Here is a 20,164-nt window from a genome sequence, read left to right as displayed (position 1 = left end):
ATTTTCCACTGGAGGAAATCGAGGCGCGAGGCAGCGGGGAATGGCATCTGTCAGTCGTCTGCACCGTCCGCGCCGGGGAGTGCCGTGCCCACCTGGGCTTCCCCAGCCCCCCGCGGCATGGGGCTTGGTGAGCACCAACAGGCCTTCCCCTGCACCGGTAACTCTTTCCCCGGCCCTCCACCCTCGGACCCCACCATTCCCTGTCCTCAGGGCCACCTGCTATCCGTGACCCTGAGCACCTGGCAGGCCTCCTCTGCACCAGGTTAACACAGGTTTGCCGGGGTGGGGGAGTGGGGGGCTGAGGCAGAGGGACTGAGCAGGGACCCACCTGCTGGGACTCAGAGGCTGGATCAAGATGCTGGCTCCACTGGGACCACCCTGGGTGATACTCTACAGTCCGGTGACCAGGCCCTGTGTCTGAAGCCCCCAACAGCCACGATCAAGGCCTGTGGTCACCTGTTGGGGACAGTGCCTTCCCTGACACTGATAGCCCCTCTCCCAGGAACTCCCACAATCCTGTGTTCTTCCTTCCTCCCACCTAGGGCATCATCCCAAAACCTTTAAGATGCAGAGTGAAAATCAGTATGGAACTTGTAGGAGGCCTCACCTGACCTTCAGGTGCTTGGGGGAAAACCCGCAGGCAGACTGAGGAGTCACACATCTCTCCTCCTTCCCTTCCTTCATCCAGTTGAGCAACACATTCAGTTGGCCCTACCTCTGAATGTTCACAAATTCAGCCACTTCCCTGCACCTATACAGCCTCCTGTGGCCCCTGGGTCCCCCTAGTGCCTCTTGCCTAGTACCCAGGCTTCCTCCTCATCCCAGAGGCCAGAGGGAGCCTGCTTGCTGTTCTTCCTCGCTCACAGCTCCCTATGGCTCCCCCCATGCAGAGTAAAGGCCAACTCCTCACTGATTCACGACCTACTCTCATACTCTCCTCTCCACCTTGCTCCCCATATGCCACACTGGCCACCTCACTGTTCCTCTAGCACCCTGGCACAGTCCTGCCTCAGGGCCTTTGGCCTAGAATGCTGTTCTCCCAGGTGCTAATGGGGACCCTCGCTCACTTCCTTCAGACTTTATCTACAAATATCACCTGCTCAGTGCACCCCTGACTTTCCCATTAGTCTTCTTCGCTGTTGTTGTCATCTGCTCACTGTACCTCCTACTTATTATTCTTGAACCTGCACTCTGTGGGCAGGGGTCCATCTGGCCACCCAGGCCAATAAGTGACAGGCCCAGCATGTTGCAGGGTATGAGGCCTGGCTGCCTGGCCTGGTCAAGTATTAAGGCTCAACCAGAAGCCAGAGACAGGACTGATGCAGCTTGCCTAGCAGGCAGAGGGGGACTTGAGGGTCCTCAACTGGCTAGCCATGCCCCCAGAGATCTGGCTGGGCATGTGGTGCAGCCCTGGACTTTCCAACTCCCCCACCCCCGCCCTCCCACCCAGCACTATCTGTCACTATCTGGTTGCCATGGCAGCCATCAGTAACGGGAGAGGCACCCCTGCCCACCAGTCCGGCCCCAGCTGTGTTGAGTTTCATCTTGATGGGGCCAGCTGGGAGGCCACCAATGGGTGGGTGCAGTGCAGAAGTGGAATGTGGTTCCTGGTGCTGCCAGCTGCCAGTGACCTGGCAAGGGGCTGCAAAGGTCAAAACGTGCCCCTTCCTCATTCCACCTGAGGAACCCGGGGAGCTCATCCCCAGATCCCTGATCCCCACCCCTGACAGATGCCTCTGTCACCTCTCCCCCTTGCTGAGCTCCTCACCAGGCAGGGAGGGGACACAGGTGGGTCCTGCAACTGAGAATCCTGTGCTCTATATCCTGTCCTGGCAACCGAGCCCTAGGTTCAGGCAGATGAGGCCACACTCTGGCAACCCAGGTCTTACCTCCTTCCTGGAAGAGGCCCAGACACTGACAACCTAGGGCCAAAGGCCACAAAGCCTTGTCCTGCTCACGGAGCCTCAGGCGCTTTGCATGGGCTGTCCATGCTGCCTTGAATGACTGCTTGCCCCCCCAGAACCTGGCCTGGCATATCCTTCTAGTAATTCGGGTGGAGACAGATCAGTGGTGACCTCATCTGAGAGGCCCAGCCAACAAGTCCCCACTGCTTGGGTACCACCCTCTCTCCAGACAACAGATGCCAGCTACTGCCCTGGCTTTCTGTTATGGAAGGGCACTCACCATGGGTTCCTCTCTCCAGGTAGAGAGCTGAGTGCCTCAGCCACAACAACGAGGAGCAGGGGATGGTCGGATGGGATGGGGTGGGGGTGCATGTGTTCCTTGCACACATGTGACTCAACTGAGGCCTGAGTACTTCCTACCTCCCTTGCCACCCCAAGATACTGGTTTTGAGTCCTGATGCTCCTCATGATGGCTATCACTATCTCAGTTTCTCTGGATGCCAAGTGGACTTGGGAGACATAGCAGTGCCGCCGTAGCTCAGCATCATGGGGCAGCTGTTTCAGGGGTGGGGAGTCTGTGCAGCTCCTGTTCACAGGCTTCCCTCCCAGGAAAAGCCCTGGGGCACAGTGCCTGGGACCCTCCCTTCTGAGTCGTGGTTCACACATGTCCCTCCCAGAGCGGCAGACATGGATCAGGTGGAGATATTTATTGACAAAAGGGGCCCTGGTCAGGCTGAGCCTCGAGCCTTCACCTCTAGCCAGAGCAACCAAGAGCACAAGAGGATGGGTGCCTGGCAGTGGGGGCAGCATGCCCAGCCTCGCTGTTCCCCGGCTTGGGAACCAGCCTGCAGCCGGCCTCAGGCGCTGGGAGCATACTGCAGCACCAGCCGGTCAAAGTCGTTCTCCTGCAATGTGGATTGGGGACAGTGGGGGCAGAAAGAGAAACAGAGAACGTGAGTCAAGACCTCAGTCACAGGCCTTCCCTGGCCCCGCCTAGTGGGGGTCTGGGGATGTAGGACAGACCGCCAGCTCAGGCTCACCTTGGCCTGGTACTCCTTGATAAAGGGGTGGGACCTGTGTGCGTCCTTCAGCTGGGACAGGTAGCGGTTTGTCACCTGCAAGGGAAATGAGGCCAGAGGCCAGGTTAGTTGAATAGGGGGCACCCAGGCGGCTTGCACATGCAGAGCGAGAGGAGGGGTGAAGTGAGGGCTGCCCAGATGACCCCAAGCAAGGGCCCTGGTCTCCCATCACGTCCATCACCCCACTGTGAAATCAGGCTGATGACAGAGGACCCCCAGGGCTGGGGAGGGAAGAGGGGGCACCTGGCACAGAGCCCATGCTAGTGCACGGTTGGAAGATGCATCACCAGATTCAGGGGACTAGGCTGGGAGGGACCTTAGGAGAGGACTAGGACTAGGAGGAGCAGAGGGCAGGTCAGGGGGAAGAGGGTTGGGAGGGGAGGTGAATTTGTTCTGGGCACACTGTACAGAGAAACCCCAGAGATCTCAGTATTAGAACCTGGACCCCAGGAAGAGAGCCTTTGCTCCCAGCTCCCCTCACCTCCCCAGGCCCAGCTCTGACTCAGGGGGTGGGGCACCTGTCTCCCTGAGACTAGGGGTCCAGTGCTATTTCTGGGATGAGTGGGACAGCTGTCCTGTCTATGCTGTTCTGCCCCAGACCTGAGGCTGCTGGGGGGGGGGGGGCTTCTATAAGGGATGGGTGACCGACTGTCAGAAAGTCCTGGGGTCGGTCCTTGGCCAACTGGGCCAGTCAGTCACCTACAGAGAGCGGTGCCCCAGAGTTCTCCCTCCCTCCCCACCCTTAGACAACATGGGCTCACAGGGATTGCTCCCCTGGGCCCCTTTTCTCTCCACCAAGAGATGGCACAGATGGGGATGCCAGCTCAGCTGGCCCTCTGAGACACAGCTCATAGTTCATAGGGCCCATGGAGCAGCTGGCCTACAGCCTGGGCCAGGGTGGGGCCCTAGAGGATCACCTGCAACACCAACTTCCCAGGGCCCCTCGCGCCAATGAACTGCACTCACCACCACCACCACCCCTGCCCCCAAAAGGAATGCGTTTCCGCTCAAGATGCTGAGCTTCATCTGGGGCTGGAGCCGTATCACAGACCCCTGCCCACCACACGCTGGCACCCTGAGGGCCAGAACACTTCCCCTGCACCAGGGGACCCTACCTCGGGTGGCTTGCCCAGGTGCTGTGACAGGACGATGAGGTTGATCAGTGTCTCCGGGTGGCCACTGTCCTGGAAACACAGGGAACACCAGGCGAGCAGGGTCAGCTCCCCTAGGCCCCCGACTTGGCCTGCCCATCCCCATCTCAGGTGGGAAAATGCCTCCCACTGACCCAGGATGAAGACATGACCCATACAAGGTCATACCCTCAGAGGTGGAGCAGGTGGGGGCTGCAAGACCCAAAACGTGCCTACTGGCCATTCTGCGAGGTGGTGACCTCAGGGCCCTCCTTTCAACCTAAGTGACGAGGGGGCCCCAGCCCAGCCCCAACCCCAACCCACCTTCTGACTACCTTTCTTTTCCCCAACAGCGGCTTCCCCTCTAAGCCCGGTGTCTCATCTGCAGACCAGGATGCAAAAGAGCCCCCTTGCTTGCTGTGATTTGGGAGGGGTGTATTTATTATACCAACCTCAAAGTAACAGAGCCCAACCCAAGATGGCCTGAATACCATCACTGGCAAGCTGTCCCTCTTGCTGCAAAAATGAGGTCTGAGACCACATGGCAGACCCCGCCTGCCCCTCCTGCTCTCCAGGGGCCTTGACAAGAAACTGCTGGGAAATTACCAGAACATCCAAGCGGATGACCTCACTCTACCCACCCACACAGGGCTCTGAAGCAGGGGCACTGCAGGGAGCCCTAACTGGGCACCTGGAGCAGAGAACAGCAACCGAGACTCGTGGTGTTGCAAGTTCAAGGAGCTGTATGGACCCCAGCCTCCTGCCCAGACCCAGCTCCATGCCACGGCTGCCCTTCTCTGGGGAGACTCAACTTCTCTCCACCTTAGTCTCCTCAGCTGTTGTCATAGGGCACAATGGCATGTGCTCACAGAAGCAAAACGAGGTGAACACAAAAAGGAATGGGAAGGACAGTGGAAAGCATGGGGTGGCACGCAGGCACCAGGATGAATGAGGCCACGGCATGCCTCAGGCCGCGGGGGGGTGGGGGGCAGGCAGGGACAGGGCCACAGGGCAGCAAGCCAGCCCAGGTGGTGTCTCAGAGAATAAGGACAGATGGGTGTTATTTAACTGGAGACCCCACTGCCCTCTCCTTCTAGGGCAGAGACGCCCCACCAGGCCAGGCTTTCCTGACCAGCCCTGCTGGCATACAGCAGTCCAGTTGAGTCAGACCCTGTCAAGGAGGCATGGTGGCTGCCTGGCAGGGCAAGGCAGCTCCAGGTATGCAGCCTGAGGAGCACCTGACTAACGGCCGTGGCCCGTCCCTGATCTGCAAACAACCTTCTGATGGTAACTCGACCCCTCACAGAGATACAGGGAGAAAGCTTCCTACTGGTGTCTGTTTCTCATTGTATCAAGAAATGTTTTCCAAAGATGGAAAGAAACTTTGACATGTCCTCTGATTATAAAAATAACACACAAGACCTCACATGTTGGTCGGGGGAAGACAACAGCTGGGGCTTCCCCACAGGGCCTCACTTCAAGGTCCCTCTTTTAGGCCAGGACAGGCCCAGGCAACACCTCACATTTGCAGCCCACTCTCCCCTTGGTGATGAACAGCGGGCATCTCTTCCAAGTGCCGACTCAGGTGAGGAATCACATCAAGAGGCCCCCAGGCCAACAGCCAACATGATGGCAAGAACTTTTGCTCAGCTCAGGCCAACAGAAGCCCAGGCTGATGGGATCCTCCTACTTCTAAGAGAAACTACACTCAACATTTCTATTTGCAATCCTGATTCTTAGCTGGTTTGGTATTAATATAAACTCCCATGTGATCACACATCAGGCCTGTGGGGTCTCCTTCTGAAGCAAGCCCAAGCCCCGCATCACCTGCTGCCTCCACTGGGAGCTGCGGTGCAGGCTGGGCCTGCCATACCTTGTCCAGAGCCTCCTGGAGCACCCCTTCGGCAGCCTCCCATCGGCCCTGGGCCATGTGGCAGGCCGCCTGCCCGTTGAGCAGCAGCAGGGTGGATGAGCATTTGTCAGCCATTTCCTGAAAGATGTAGTAGGCATCCTGCAGCTTCTCGCCACCCTGCGGGGACAGTTCCAACATCACCAGTTTGTCACCCTGCTTCCCAGCCCTGCCACTGCCCGCTCCCTCACAGAGCAGATCACTTTGCTGAGGTGATCCTGGCATGGCCAGCGCGTGGCAGGCAGTCCCTGGACACCCGTCACCAGCAGTCCTGACCTCGACCACCTGGGTTCTGAATGAAAGGTTCTGTCTGCCTCCTAAAGATGTAGTAATGTCACTCTTACAGGGGACCCCGAGACCAAGACGTGAAAGCTTGTGGGAAAATGCAGAGCTGGTGAAGTGTGGGCAGGGTTCATCGGCTAAACTAGACACTAGAAACAAGCTTGTGTGAGGCCTCAGCCCCCCAAAGGCAGTGTAGGCACATGCAGACAGGGAACACATCTTAAGCAGCCCATACCAAAAAAAAAAAGGCTTAGAGAGAGAAAGTCCAGTGCCAAAAGCCAGAAAAGGGGCCACTGCCAGATGGGGGGCGCTGCCCAGGCAGGGGGGAAATAGGGGCTGGGTGCAGGGGAAGGTGTTAGGAGGACACTGACCACTGCACAGTGCCAAAAGCCCAGGGAACAAACTGAGCGGGAGCTAAGTCCAGGGTCAGCCCTGGGAGGAGGCTGTACTGCCAGGCTGGCCCACTCAGTCCATCAAGTATGGTTCCAGAGCCCTCCCCCAGCTCATTCACTCTGGCTCTGGCCAAGCTGCTCGGCTCTGAGGAGGGAGGAATTGGGTTGGCTCTGAGTAAAGTAGGAAATGTGCCAGGGCGCACCAGGCTGGGGGCTCCTGGGGGATGTGCCCTGGCCCCAAAGAAGAAGCAGGTCCAATGTGTCCACAGAAGCCCATACTGGCACTCTCCCCATAGGACCGGCCAGCTCTGGAGGCAGGGGCTCCCTCCTTCCCTCAGCACAGCCCAGGAGCTCACCACAGCCAGATTGACCCACGCAGTGGCCAGCTGAGTGAGGGTCGCATCCTCGTCCTGGTCCTGCATTTTCTTCAGCTCCTTCCTGGGGACACAGAAGGGTTGAAGGGAGCCCCCCCCCCCATTCCTACTCACAAAGTAGCCACGGGTGCCAGCTCACAGACCCGGCCCAGCCGCTGCCACCACACGCTTGGGAAGCCCACCCTAACTCTGCAGGCCCTATCCCCCAAGTCACAGAAGGAAACTAAGGCATGGACAGCACCATTCCTCATCCCAGGCAACACCCTGCAGGGAAGGGCAGGTAAACCACAGTGAGTCAACCCAGTGGGCTAGAATGAAGTGACCGGAGAAGCGATAGTACCACTAATGCTCTAGGCCTTGGAAGGGGCTCAGGGAAGGTCCCCAGGGTGAGTGCCCCCTAGTGGGCAAAGGCCTGGCTGCTGCTCAGACAGCCCTGACACATGGGTCCCAGCTCAGGAGCCACAGGTGGGCATGCATGGGAGAGACTTACCTGGCAAGATCCAGGCGGTCTAGCTTCAGTAGGATCTGCACAGTCATGGCCATGCTGCGGGACAGAGCAGGCAGTCAGCAGGCATCCTCATCACCCTGCTGCCTATCAGGGCTCACTCTGTGTGGGTGCCACCTCCAGGAACATTCCTAGGAGAGCTGGGGCTGCCGGCCTTGCCTTGTAGAGGGCGATGCTGAACAGTACTGGACTCAGACCCAGGCACTGTACACTGGGCCAAACCTCCCACTGCTTCCCGGGACCCTGGCTCCCCCATTTCACCACTAAGCACTTGGGGCTGGAGCTTTCATGGGTTCTCAAGTCATCCCACTGACTACCCCAAGGCTAGGCACCATACCTGCACCCCACTCCTGGTATGAGGGGGACACCAGCCACCACCCAGTACCAAGAGCCCAGGGAGCAAGCTGAGCAGCCAAGCAAAGGGTCAGCCACCAGAGACGGCTGTGGTTCCAGTCACAGGGGTGCTTCATGGGACAGGTGGGTCCCACACCCATGGCTTCCCTCTCTGCCTGACAGCTGTGACCACCAATGATATATATAGTCACTAGTTACCACATTTTCCCATTCAGATCAACCTGTGTAGGAATCTGAAAAACAGTCTACTGCCGGGGGATCCCTGGGTGGCTCAGTGGTTTGGCGCCTGCCTTTGGCCCGGGGCGCGATCCTGGCGTCCCGGGATCGAGTCCCATGTCGGGCTCCCTGCATGGAGCCTGCTTCTCCCTCTGCCTGTGTCTCTGCCTCCCTCTCTCTCTAAGTCTATCATAAATAAATAAATAAATCTTTAAAAAAAAACAAAAAAACAAAAAAACAGTCTATTGCCTTGTAAACTGTTTGCCAGACCTATATCTAGGCTGCCACAAATCCCTTTCTGGACTGAAGGGGGAATGTAAACAGATACAATAATGAATCTGTGGTGACCCACCCACCAACGGACAGCAGGCACCAGAGAGTTCACAGGGCAGGGCTGTCACACCCTCTGGGTTGGAGCCCTGGACACAGTGCCTTCAATGCAGCGCCGGCCCAGGGTCACTTCCTGAGGTGGTGGGTAGAGCATACGGTGCGCCACAAGGGGCTCCAGCACCCCAGCCCTGGAGTCCCAGGAATGAGGGCTAGCCTCAAGGGAGGGCCTGGGGGAACGTGGGGAGGACCTTGGAAAGGCCAGAGCCCAGGGACACAGAGCTCTGTGGTGGGGGTGGGGGTGTAGAACCACGGGCAGAAACAAAGGTGCTTTCAACTCTGCCACTGGGAAAAGAGGATTTCCATCCCTGGGAGCCGTGTCCTTGGGAACAGCAGCCCAGCCGAACAGAAAGGAGTGTCTCCTGGCCCGAGAATGGGAGCTGCAGCCTGAATGGGAAGCCTGGGCCCCACCAGTCTCTCTGGGCAGCCCCACACTGTTCCCATGACAATGGCCAATGGGGCCATGGGCAGCCTGGAGACCAGAGGGGCCCCTCAGGCCTCCAGGCCTTCCCCCTGGAACAGGGAGGACACCTACCACTCCAGGCTGTCCCCCTGGTGCAGAGTACGCAGGGCTGCATCTGGGTTCTGGTCATGGAAGTAGATGGAGGCAGCCATCAGCAGGAAGGTGGTGTTCGTCACGTCCACGCTCCTGCTCATCTCCCGGTCCAGCTCGACAACGATCGAGTCCCTGCAAGATGAGGCTGTTGAGGGCCTGCAGCCAGGAGTGGGAAGCCAGCCTCGCCCTCGTGGGAGCAGACAGGTCCGGAGAGGGTGAGAGGGCCCCCAGGGGAACACAGCAGCTGCAGGCAGAACAGGCTCTCTGTTAAGACCCACCACCTTCCCATGTGGCACTTCTCACCCTTACACAGAGAAACTGAGGCTGGGTGGTCTCAGGCCTCATGAGGAGATGTGGTGCAGGAGGGGCCATGTCTATAAAGTGGCACAAATGATTGCCTAAGCTTAAAGACCTCCTGGCCCTCAGAACTAGGGGGCCGTAGTGTCCACACCACCCTGGACACAGAGGTACAAGCTGACTCGCCAGGGGCGCCTCTCTGGAGACAGGAAGCTACACAGATGAATCTCACACCAGTGACGTCGCTGCCTTGCCAAGGAGTCCGGCTGCTCCTGGCAGGTGGGTGACATGCTGGGCTGGGGGCCAGGCTGAAATCAGGGCTCCACCAAGGATCAGTCAGTTTCTCCATGGGTCACAGGACACCTGAACCAAGATCTGCTTAACTAAACAGAGTCAAGACCCCTTGTTTCAAAAGGCTGCTGAAGCCGGGGGGTGGGCCTTCCAGGAGAGGGGCGCGTGGGAGAGGAAGGTCGCGAGGAGGGCCTCTTGCTGCTCAGGAAATATCTTCCCTTTCAGAATATGCCTTGCACATGACTCGTCTGAGAGCCCGGCTGTTCAGTGAAATTGCCAGGCCTACTGACTCCAAATCAATGAAAGTGGTGAAACTGTTTAGTGAGCAGCCTTTGGCCAAGAGAAAGGAGACTTATGACTGGTATCCAAATCACAACACTTATTTTGCACTCATGGGGACACTACGTTTCCTTGGCCTCTATAGAGATGAGCATCAGGACTTCAAGGATGAGCAGCTGCGTCTCAAGAAGCTTCGTGGCAAAGGAAAACCTAGGAAAGGAGAAGGGAAAAGAGCCACAAAAAAGAAATAGTGCTGGTCCATCAGAAGAGAAAAGTTCTTCCTCAGCAGCTGACCACAGAAGAAGGTGTATTTATCTTTCTACTTGCTGGAGGAGTGTGAGCTTCTGAGACTGAAGAGTATTTGGAGGAACACGATCATTTCTGTGTTGAAGTCCAATTCAGTCGAGTTGTAACTGGTTCCTTGGACACTTTCTAATTCTGCAAAGTTACTCTGGCTTTGGTTTTATACTGTGAGGTTTACCTCTTTCTCTGGAGAAATGAATGCATAGGTGGTTGAAGACAGACTCCTTTGGGGTGGGAATAGAAGGTTGGGATCATGGGAGGAGACTCGTTAAATGAGCATCGTTTCATCTCCCCAGGATCCCATTACACCAGCCCTTACCTCTGCCATCCCTCTGGCCCTTCAACCACTGTCTCCACCACCAAGCTCACAAAGTTTCTGAACCGTCCACGTCTCCTTGGAGAGTAGTATCTACTGAGCTAGATTTGGGGGAAAGGCTGTACCTACTAAGAGAGTACTGAGTGTACACTACCTGCTGTACATAAGGTACTGGGGCCCTAGTAATACCATGGTTAGCAAGAGAAAACAGTCCCTACCTCATGGAACTTTGAGGCTTGTGTGAAAGATTAATATCATTACATAAATAAAATTGTTTAAATGCTTAAAAAAAAAAAAAGGCTGCTGAATAGCTGATAGGAGAAGGGAAGCAAAGGCCAGGCCCCAAGTTGCCCAAGGATCTGTGTCTTAAGGTCCTGGAGGATGGGGACACAACTGTCACTGTCCTCAGGCCCACCGAAGAGCCTGATGGACAAAGGACTTCAAATCTGAGACTATTTCCCACTCTGCACACCTAGACCATATACACGGTGTGACAGAGTTGTCAAGGAGCGCTTGGGGCCACCCTACAGTCTCCTGGCTGGTTTGTGGCACTGAGAGTAGACATGCTACATGCTGCTGCTAATGTGACCTTGGTGTCATATGCCGTTACTGTAACATATCATCGTTTACCTGCAGGTCCTGGGACTTTCTCTATAGCCAGCCTGCTGGGCTGGCTAGGGGGCAGCAGTTTGTGCTGGCAGGACAGATGCACCCCGAACCACTCTGCCTTCCTAAGCCCTTGCTCCTAGATGGTCCCAGGGCCCGTCTTCTTCTGAAAGAATAAGGGTCATGAAGTGTGGAGAGGAAGAAATGATAGCCTCAGGAGGCTGCCTGTCTTGGTGTCCTGGGGCTGCCATCACAAGGCATCACAAACCAGAAAGATGCAAGCAATAGGAACAGACTCACAGAAAAGAAGTTCTAGGAGACAGAAGCTCGATATCCAAGTGTGGGCAGGGCGAGTTCCTTCTGAGGCTCCTGAGGGTGAATCCATTTCAAGCCTCTCCCCTGGCTTCAGCTGGCTGCCCACAGTCCTTGGCACCCCTTGGCTTCTGTCTCATCCCAATTCTGCCTCCATCTTCACACAGCCCACCCCTCTGTACCTTCTCTGTCTTCTCTTCTTTGGTCTCTTATGAGGATATGAGGGTCCATCCTATATCCAGGACAATCTCAAGATCCTCAACTAATTGCATCTGCAAAGACCTCATTTCCAATGGTATTGCATTCATGGGTTCTGGGGGTCAGAATCTGGGGGTCCCCATTCAGCTGTCATCACTGACAAGTAAATCTCCCTGAGCCTCAAGCTTCAAAGGTGAAGGAGCCCAGTCAGCAGACAGGGCACAGAACACTGCGCTCTATAAGAGCAGTGGCAGGGATCACAGCAGGTGGTCTCACCCACACCTGGGACCCAAAGTCAACCTCAGTGGCCCACAAGAGTAGCACGGTATCAACAAGTCACAATCAAGTCCTGGTCTAAGAAGTTCCACTAGGCAGAGCTTGGGGAAGGCCTTTCCGTGAGGCTCCTTGCCACTATGAGGGATGATCCAGGGTGGTGGTGGGGTCTCAGGGCTGGGCAGGGGGGCAAGGGAAGATCTACGGAGCAGTGTCTCAATGTCATGGGCTAGGCTGTTGCCCTATCCCAGGTACCCTGCGGGGAACATTTTACGTTCCCAATCCTAGGGGGCCTCACAACCAGCCATTCATGGGGTGGGGGGAACTGAGGTGCACTGGAGCCATGGAGTCTGCCAGGTCATGCTGGTCCCCTATGCACGGACAAGGCAGGGTCACACAGCTTCCACCTGCAGAGGCAGAGGCAGAGCTCATAAGCACCTGGGCAAGTATCCTGGCCAGCAACAGAATGAATGGCTTACATAAATGTCCAAGCAGGATAGGAACGTGCGTTCTTTCTTTCTTTCTTTTTTTTTTTTTAAGATTTTATTTACCTATTCATGAGAGACAGAGAGAGACAGAGACATAGGCAGACAGAGGAGAGGCAGGCTCCATGCAAGAAGCTCGATGTAGGACTCGATCCTCAAACTTCGGGATCACGCCCTGAGCGGAAGGCAGACACTCAACCACTGAACCACTCAGGCATCCCATGGAATGTGCTTTCACTGAGGCTCAGGGAGGTGAGAAGGTGGGGAGAGATGCCCACCCGTGCCCTCCCATCCTCACCTCTGGCTGTCGTTGGCCAGGTACTCAGCGAACATGCGCACGGCCTGGAGCTCGGGGGCTGAGGAGGGCTTGATCTCATCCAGGACTACACCATACTTCCTCTGCAGTCAAGACAAGCACACTGTCACTGACCTGCTCTCCCCCGTGGGGCTTATACCTCAGACCCCAGAATACATGAGAGCTTTTTAGGGCTCTAGCATCACCCTGGCAGAGCCCTAGCACCTGGAACCAGGCCCACCACCCTCAGGGACCCCTCAGCCTGCCAGCTGCCAGTTCTACTACAGAACCTGCTGCGAGCCAGCACAGTGTCACTTGTCCCTGTCAGGCCACAATGGAGACCCCAGCTGCTCAGTGTCCAGTTCCCAGGGCTGAGGTGACAGGGTGAGGGGCCTGCCAGCTCTGGGGGGAATGCTCAGGGGCAGGGGGGCAGGCAGGCAGGGAATGCACTTCTATAAATCAGGACATTCACCCCCTCCCTGCTGACATTCAGAACTGGTGGTGGTGGTAACTGCTGGGAGGGAAATGGAGTGATTCTGATGTTTTTACTGCCATATATAGGTGTTCTTTAAAAAAAAAAAAAAAAAGTATACATTGCAAGGAGATTCCACATACATCAGGGCAGCTCCTCTGTAGAGGCCACCCACATACTGTTCACCCTCAAGGTCAGGGGGCAGGGGAGGCTTGGTCAATGGGAGGGTGGGGTCCCATCAGGCTCCAGAACACTCCACAGAGAGAAAGATGTGAACAGAACCAGGAAGCCACTCAAGGCCTGAGGTGAGGTGAGATGAGGGCAGCCGTGGAGCCAAGTGCCCAGGACAGACCACAGTCCAAGGCTGAGGCTGGGGGGAGAAGGCAGGTGGGAGGCTGGCTGCCAGTGGGCCCTGGCGGGGGAAACCAGGGCAGGGCACGACTCAGTCCTGTCCGCACCATCTGGACTGCTTGCACTCCCAGGGTAATGTTCCTAGAGCCTGGAATAAACTATGGCCCTGACTTAACAGCAGTGCCAACACTGGTGCATCCACCAATGAAAGCATCCCACCAACCCCAGATGTGAGTAGGAAGAAAACCTGCCTGCAGACTAGGGGTGGGGGGTGGGATTCTCTTTCCTATCTCTTTCTTATCTACTGGGGGTGGGATTCTCTTTCCTATCTATCTCTATCCTATTCTGCAAACCCGAAGCTGTATTAAACAAACACAATCTACTGATGATAGAAGAAAAGGGAGAAATCCCCATACTGGTCCTTGGGCCTGGTGAGTCCACAACCTTGGGGACATGGCCACCTACTTGTGGAGGCCACACCAGCCATGGGAAGTTGCTGGACTCTGACCTCCTTTGTCTGCCGTCCCAGCCCCTGTCGCCACCCAGCACTCTGTTCCTTACTCTCCTCCCAGGAACACTGGAGGTCACAGGCCCACACTCACCTGTGCAAGGTACGCTCTGTACAGGAAGACATCCCTTTCCACGTCTCTCTCCGGGCTTGAGGGCTGTGGAGACAGAAGCACGTAAGGACACTTGGAGCCACAGGCCAGACATGTCCTTGGCAGAGACCAGGAGCAAGCAGCTTTCCCAGGACTGGGTTCCAGCCTTGACCTTGTCCCCTACTACCACTCCCCAGGGAAGGGAGCAGGGTAGAGCCCACACCTCTCACCACTGGACATGCGGCCACTCATACTGACAGGGGCTCCCAGGGTGCAGCGGGTCAAAACAGAAGCTTCTCAATGGTACAGGTGGTCCGAGTTGTTGAGGGAAAATACCCCAGTGCTTGGGTTTGTAAAAGTAGAGAAAACAGGCCTGGGAGCATTCCTATCCAAAGGTGGATGGGTAATTCTGCAGAACAGATGGGACCCAGGAGACATGCGCAGGGGACTTTACTTTTTGTACTTCTATGCAATGTGTTCCTGTCCTGTTTTTGTTCCAAAACACTTTTTTAAACATGGAAGAAGAGACAAAGGTTGCCCACTCAGAGGGCCTTTCTGAGAGCTCAGCTGGGCTGCCCTGGCTCAGTGACATCTGTGTCCAGCCTGGGCCATGCCGCTCAAGCCTGCCACCGCAGAGCTGGGGAGCCCTGGAGAGGGGACATCACACACTGGTCACTCTGGGACTGTGGGGAAAGCCCCCTGAGCCCTGGCCAGGCCATGAGGCCCTGGGAGGGCCTCAGAGCCAAGAACGGAAGAAGGCTCATAAGGCCTCGGGCAGAAGCTGTGTGCTGAGTGCTAGGCAGATCTCCAGATCTAAGTAAACAGGAATGACATCTTTCTGAACAAGTGCTTCTCAGCTATTTGCTGCTTGGGGATAGCTCACCAGAATTACCTGAGAACAAAGCCAGGAGGTTCATACCCATCAATGATGGCCGATCCCAGAGTGGCCTCTGACTGCCCTTAGGCAGCTCAGAGGTGCAGCCAGTCCTGAGGACAGTGAGTACCTTTGTGGGGGGAGAAGTGGGTCTAGTGATGGGATGGGGGCCCTTGTCAGGATGGCCACGCAGGGCCTTCAGCTTCTTGAGGCTTTCTTCACTGCTTTATCCCCAGCATTAGGGTGGTACCTACCATCTTGTGGATACTTAAGAAATGTCTGACAAACAAACATCATGATAGTGACAGAGCACTACATCTGATAAAAAGCAATGATGTACCAGGTGTTCCACTTGGGGCCACCTCAGATCATGCCTGTCAGAGATTGCTGGGGCCACTGTAATGAATTGCCATAAACTGGGTGGTTAGAAATAACAGAAAATTGGGGCACCTGGGTTGCTCAGTTATGTGTCTGCCTTTGGTTCAGGTCATGATCCCAGCATCGCGGGATCAAGTCCTGCTCAGGCTCCCTGCTCAAAGAGAAACAGACTCCTTCTCCCTCTGTTCCTGCCCCTGCTCGCATGCTCGCATTCTCTCTAATAAATAAAACCTTAAAAAAAAATAGAAAATTATTCTCTCACAGTCCTGGAGGTTAGGAGTTCAAAATCAAGGTGTCAGTAGGACCATACTATCAAAGGTTCTATAGAAGGATCCTTCCTGGCCTCTTTCAGGTTTTCCAAGAACTCCTTGGCTTGTAGCCCCATCACCCCAATCTCTGCCTCCTTCTCCTCCTCCATCTGCCTCAAACCTCTCTTTGCCTTTCTCTTAGAAGAGCACCAGTCATTGGATTTAGGGCCTATCCTAAATCCCAGCTAATCACATCCAGAGATCCTTTATGGAATTATATCTGCAATGATCCTTTTCCCAAATAAGTCACATTCACAGGTTCTGGGTAAACATATCTTTTAGGAAACACCGTTCAACCCAGTATAGGCTGCCCAAGAGGGTTTAGGTAGCACAAAGACCAGAATTAAGGCACATCAAGTGGCTCAGTGGGGACAGTATGCCCATTCTGGATGCATCAGGAAGAATGTCAGATTTCGTGCCAGTGTGTTTCCCACATCACCAAAGAGGGAGCAGTTCCCTAGCTCAGAGGCCAGGCTGCAGTGTGCCTCCACTCACAGGGACCACCAGTCTGGCTTCCGTGAATGTTTCTCATCCCTCTCTAAGTACAGCAGGTCATGATGGTTCTTCCTTTCAGCAGTGACGGGAAGTCTGCACATTATGACAAGAGAAGACTCAAAAGACATATCGCTATGATGTAAGCAGAAAAGACAGGCAAGAGAAGCCAGATGGCAGAGTGTGAGTGTGACGCCAAATCTCACAGTGACCTTGGTGAAACAGGTACCACTGTTCCCATTGGACCAGAGGGAAGACAGGCGCACAGAACTACAATGACTCAGCCCTGGCTGCAGAGAGAACATCACAGAGCCAGAGTCTGAGCACAGGTCTGTCTTGATCTTCTCACCGTCTATGTTACCCAGGAAGGAGGCACACAACTGTGGTGGCAACCTGAATAAGGCACTCAACCTGCGATGTCCATCCAAGGCCCTGGAATCTGTGAACAGCTTCCATTCTGTCACAAAAGGGGCCTCGAGGATGTGATGAAGGTTATGGATCCTAAAATGGGGACACATTAAGTGTGCCCAGTTATGCGGGAGGACCCACCCTAATCACAGAAGCCCTTAATAGCAAGAGTTTTTATAGCTGAGAATAGTCAGAAATAAAGCACCAGCAGGAGAAATCCAAGTGAGCCCAAGAGAGGAATATTCAATCTGACACCCTGTGGCTGGTTCTGACATGGAGAGACCACATTCAAGACTGAGGATTGGAGAGAAGCCTCTAGGAGGCAAGGCTGGCCCCTGGCTCAGAGCTATCAACCCATTTGAGTCTGGAAGCATATTTTTCCTTAGAATTTCCAGAAGAGATACAGCCTACCCAACACCTTGATTTTAGCCTGGTGCAAGCCATGTAGGAATTCCGACCTACAGAAAGTGAGAGATAATAAATTTGTGTGGCTGCAAGGTGTCATTTGTGGTTGTTTGTCATAAGAGAATCAGAAAACGAATACAATTGCACAAGTACTATTCCGAGTGTGACAGTCTCCTGAAGTCCATTTTAGGCTTTATTCCCATGATGCTCAGGGAAACCAGGTACAGTGTCAAAGGCCAGAAGCATGAACAAGTAAGCCTTCTCTACTTCAGAGTACAAAGTCCTCCCAAGCCTCTGGCTGCCCGGGTGAAATAGTTGGCTCTTCCTTTGCTTGGTGCTCCAGTGGCCCCCTACATCTTAGGAATAAAATCCAAACTCTTACTGTGGCTCCTGTGAGGCCCTGCCCACTTCATTCTCCATCCTACACACACACACACACACACATACACCCAGCCACTCACCCCACTTCTGCTACACTGGTCTTTTATGCTCTGACTCCCTGGAGCTCATCTCTGCCTCAGGACCTTTGCAGCAATTTATGGGGTTTGATGCTTCTCAAGGTTCAGCCTTGGGTTCAAGTGATAGAGAGGCTGGGGCTTACCTGACCATTCCCAGAGGAAGCAGCCTCCTCCCTGCCCCCTGCCCATTCTCCAACTCAGCATCTTTTCTTTTTTATTAATAGTGGTAAAAAAAAAAAAAAAAAAGAGTGGGAAATATTAGAGAGGGTGACAGACCATGAGAGACTCCTAACTCTGGGAAACGAACAAGGGGTAGTGGAAGGAGAGGTGGGTGGGGGAATGGGGTGACTGGGTGACTGGTACTGATGGGGGCACTTGACGGGATGAGCACTGGCTGTTAGACTATATGTTGGCAAATCGAACTCCAATAAAAAAATATACAAAAAAAAATAAGAGTGGTATGTGTGTTGTCTTTTTTTTTAAAGTTGATATATTTACTTTTACTCATCTCTACACCCAATGTGGGACTCGAACTCACAACACCATGATCAAGAGTCCTATGCTCTTCTGACTAACCATCCAGGTGCCCCTCCAACTCAGCACTTTTTATCTCACCTTGTCCCCTTAAGCACTCAAGTTATGATATATTCAGACATTTCTCTACTTGTCTAATCTCTTTAGGACACCAGCCTGTTAAAAAGAGAGTCAGGGGCAGCCTGGGCGGCTCAGCGGTTTAGCGCCACCTTCATCCCAGGGCGTGATCCTGGAGATCCTGGATCGAGTCCCGCGTTGGGCTCCTTGCATGAAGCCTGCTTCTCCCTCTGCCTGTGTCTCTGCCTCTCTCTCTCTCTGTCTATCATAAATAAATAAATAAATAAAATCTCTTTTTTTTTAAAAAAAAAAAAAAAAAGAGAGAGTCAGGAGACCAGAAGGGGGAGCTTTCAAGCCCTGACACTCCAGGTTAGTGGCAGACCCCAACAAAAGAGAGGTACCACGCATTCCCCAGAGGAAGAAGCCTATACTTTACCACCCCCACAGGAAGATGAGAGATGTTCTCCTTGTCTGGCAATTGAGGAGCCAAGGAGACACTGTCACAGCTCAGGTAATGAGAAGACGCAACACTCGGAGCTCAGTTTACTTCAATGGATTTTTTTGTTCATAACGACCCCTCTCAACTCCCCTTTTCACCTGTGAAACACAGCAGTCCTCTCCTCTGCTCTCTGGACTTGCCTACAGTTTTGCCATAGGTTACATGTCTCAGATTGCAATTATCCGTTAATCCCCAGCAAACCCATTTTGCTGGTAAAATAACTGACAGGTTTTTTTTGAAGGTTAACAACCAGGGCAGGCAATACCCTGTCAGGTTCACTGCTCTTAACGATTCGCCAGTAGTTCACTCTCAAAGTGTCTATAATGTACGTCCACGTCCCTCCCTAAAAGTTTCTGCTAAAGGACCTGCCACCCTCTCTTGTCATCCACTGGCTGGGCCCTGCCTAGCAGGGTTATTTCTAACTCTCAGATGGCCAAACTCATTCCCACCACTATCCATCACACTACCCCCAACTTCTTATTAACCGCTTTACTGTCTCCCTTGGGAGCTTGAAGTTTCTTTTTCTTTTCTTTTTTTTTTTTTTTTTGAGCTTGAAGTTTCTTTTTTTTTAATTTTTTATTTATTTATGACAGTCACAGAGAGAGAGAGAGAGAGAGAGAGAGAGAGAGAGGCAGAGACACAGGCAGAGGGAGAAGCAGGCTCCATGCACCGGGAGCCTGACGTGGGATTCGATCCCGGGTCTCCAGGATCGCGCCCCGGGCCAAAGGCAGGCGCCAAACCACTGCACCACCCAGGGATCCCTGAGCTTGAAGTTTCTAAGAGAGTTCGTAGTTTTGTCTGTTTTATCACTGCTTTGAGCCCAGCACGAATACACTGCCTGGCCCAAAGAGAAACTCAACGAGGAGTGAATGAAATGAAATGAAATGAAATGAAAAATGAAATGAAATAATGAAATGAAATGAAATGAAATGAAATGAAATGAAATGAAATGAAATGAAGAGGCAAGTCTGGAGAGAAATAACCCGGCTAGTGGAGCAGGGTAACGTCGGAGAAGCCATTTCTCTCTCCAACGGCGGTGCTGGCATCCTAAAATGAGAACAAACAACAGTCCCTACTTCAGGGGTATTGTGGGTATGTATGGTGGCACACGTGGGCCTTCCACAAGTGAAAATCACTATTATTATCACTATAGTGACGTAAAACGCTTCCGTTACTCAAACGCCTTCCACAGCGCAGAACGAGCTCTTAGAGTGAGAAATAACAAGAACTGTCACGGCTCTGAGTTTTGTCATAAGACAAGGGTAACTCCTTACAACGCTCTGAAGAGATACGTTGGGGAAAAAACACCTCGAGGAGAAGGAAGGTTTTAAAAATCAAAGCACGACCAGTGGCCACCAGCAAGAAACGCCTTTCGGAACCACCACTGTCCCCTCGCCCCCGAGCGGCCGCACCTTCACTCGCTGCGCCTCGTTAATGCACTGCTGGTAGCTGCCAATGTAGAAGGCGTTCTTCACGTCGAACAGCTCGTCCACTTCCCCGGAGCCGCCGGAGGCCGGCCCGGGAGCCGGAGGTGCCATGTCGCTACGGTCCCAGTCGCTCCTCTTCCGGAGGGACACGTCGGCCGG

At 54.2% G+C, this 20,164-nt stretch overlaps 2 protein-coding genes across 2 annotated transcripts; one reads left to right on the top strand and one right to left on the bottom strand.

Annotated features, from left to right (window-relative positions):
• Nucleotides 1-2,596: 2,596 nt before the first annotated feature.
• COPE (COPI coat complex subunit epsilon) lies at nucleotides 2,597-20,161 on the bottom strand. The gene is made up of 10 exons (XM_055344747.1): nucleotides 19,991-20,161; nucleotides 14,169-14,231; nucleotides 12,747-12,847; nucleotides 9,068-9,220; nucleotides 7,561-7,614; nucleotides 7,053-7,134; nucleotides 5,987-6,142; nucleotides 4,099-4,167; nucleotides 2,945-3,019; nucleotides 2,597-2,809 (listed from the first exon to the last, which is right to left on the bottom strand). The coding sequence occupies exons 1-10, from the start codon at nucleotides 20,114-20,116 to the stop codon at nucleotides 2,762-2,764; spliced, it is 927 nt and encodes a 308-aa protein (XP_055200722.1). The 5' UTR covers nucleotides 20,117-20,161; the 3' UTR covers nucleotides 2,597-2,761.
• Nucleotides 9,228-12,733, top strand: LOC129521592 (uncharacterized). The gene is made up of 3 exons (XM_055343217.1): nucleotides 9,228-9,303; nucleotides 9,515-9,664; nucleotides 9,767-12,733. The coding sequence occupies exons 1-3, from the start codon at nucleotides 9,228-9,230 to the stop codon at nucleotides 10,204-10,206; spliced, it is 666 nt and encodes a 221-aa protein (XP_055199192.1). The 3' UTR covers nucleotides 10,207-12,733.
• Nucleotides 20,162-20,164: the final 3 nt, after the last annotated feature.

Source organism: Nyctereutes procyonoides, unplaced genomic scaffold (assembly GCF_905146905.1).
Source record: "Nyctereutes procyonoides isolate TBG_1078 unplaced genomic scaffold, NYPRO_anot_genome, whole genome shotgun sequence".
In the NCBI taxonomy this organism is placed as follows: domain Eukaryota; kingdom Metazoa; phylum Chordata; class Mammalia; order Carnivora; family Canidae; genus Nyctereutes; species Nyctereutes procyonoides.
Note: the sequence above shows the minus strand (reverse complement) of the source record. Positions and strands in the feature narration are given on the sequence as shown.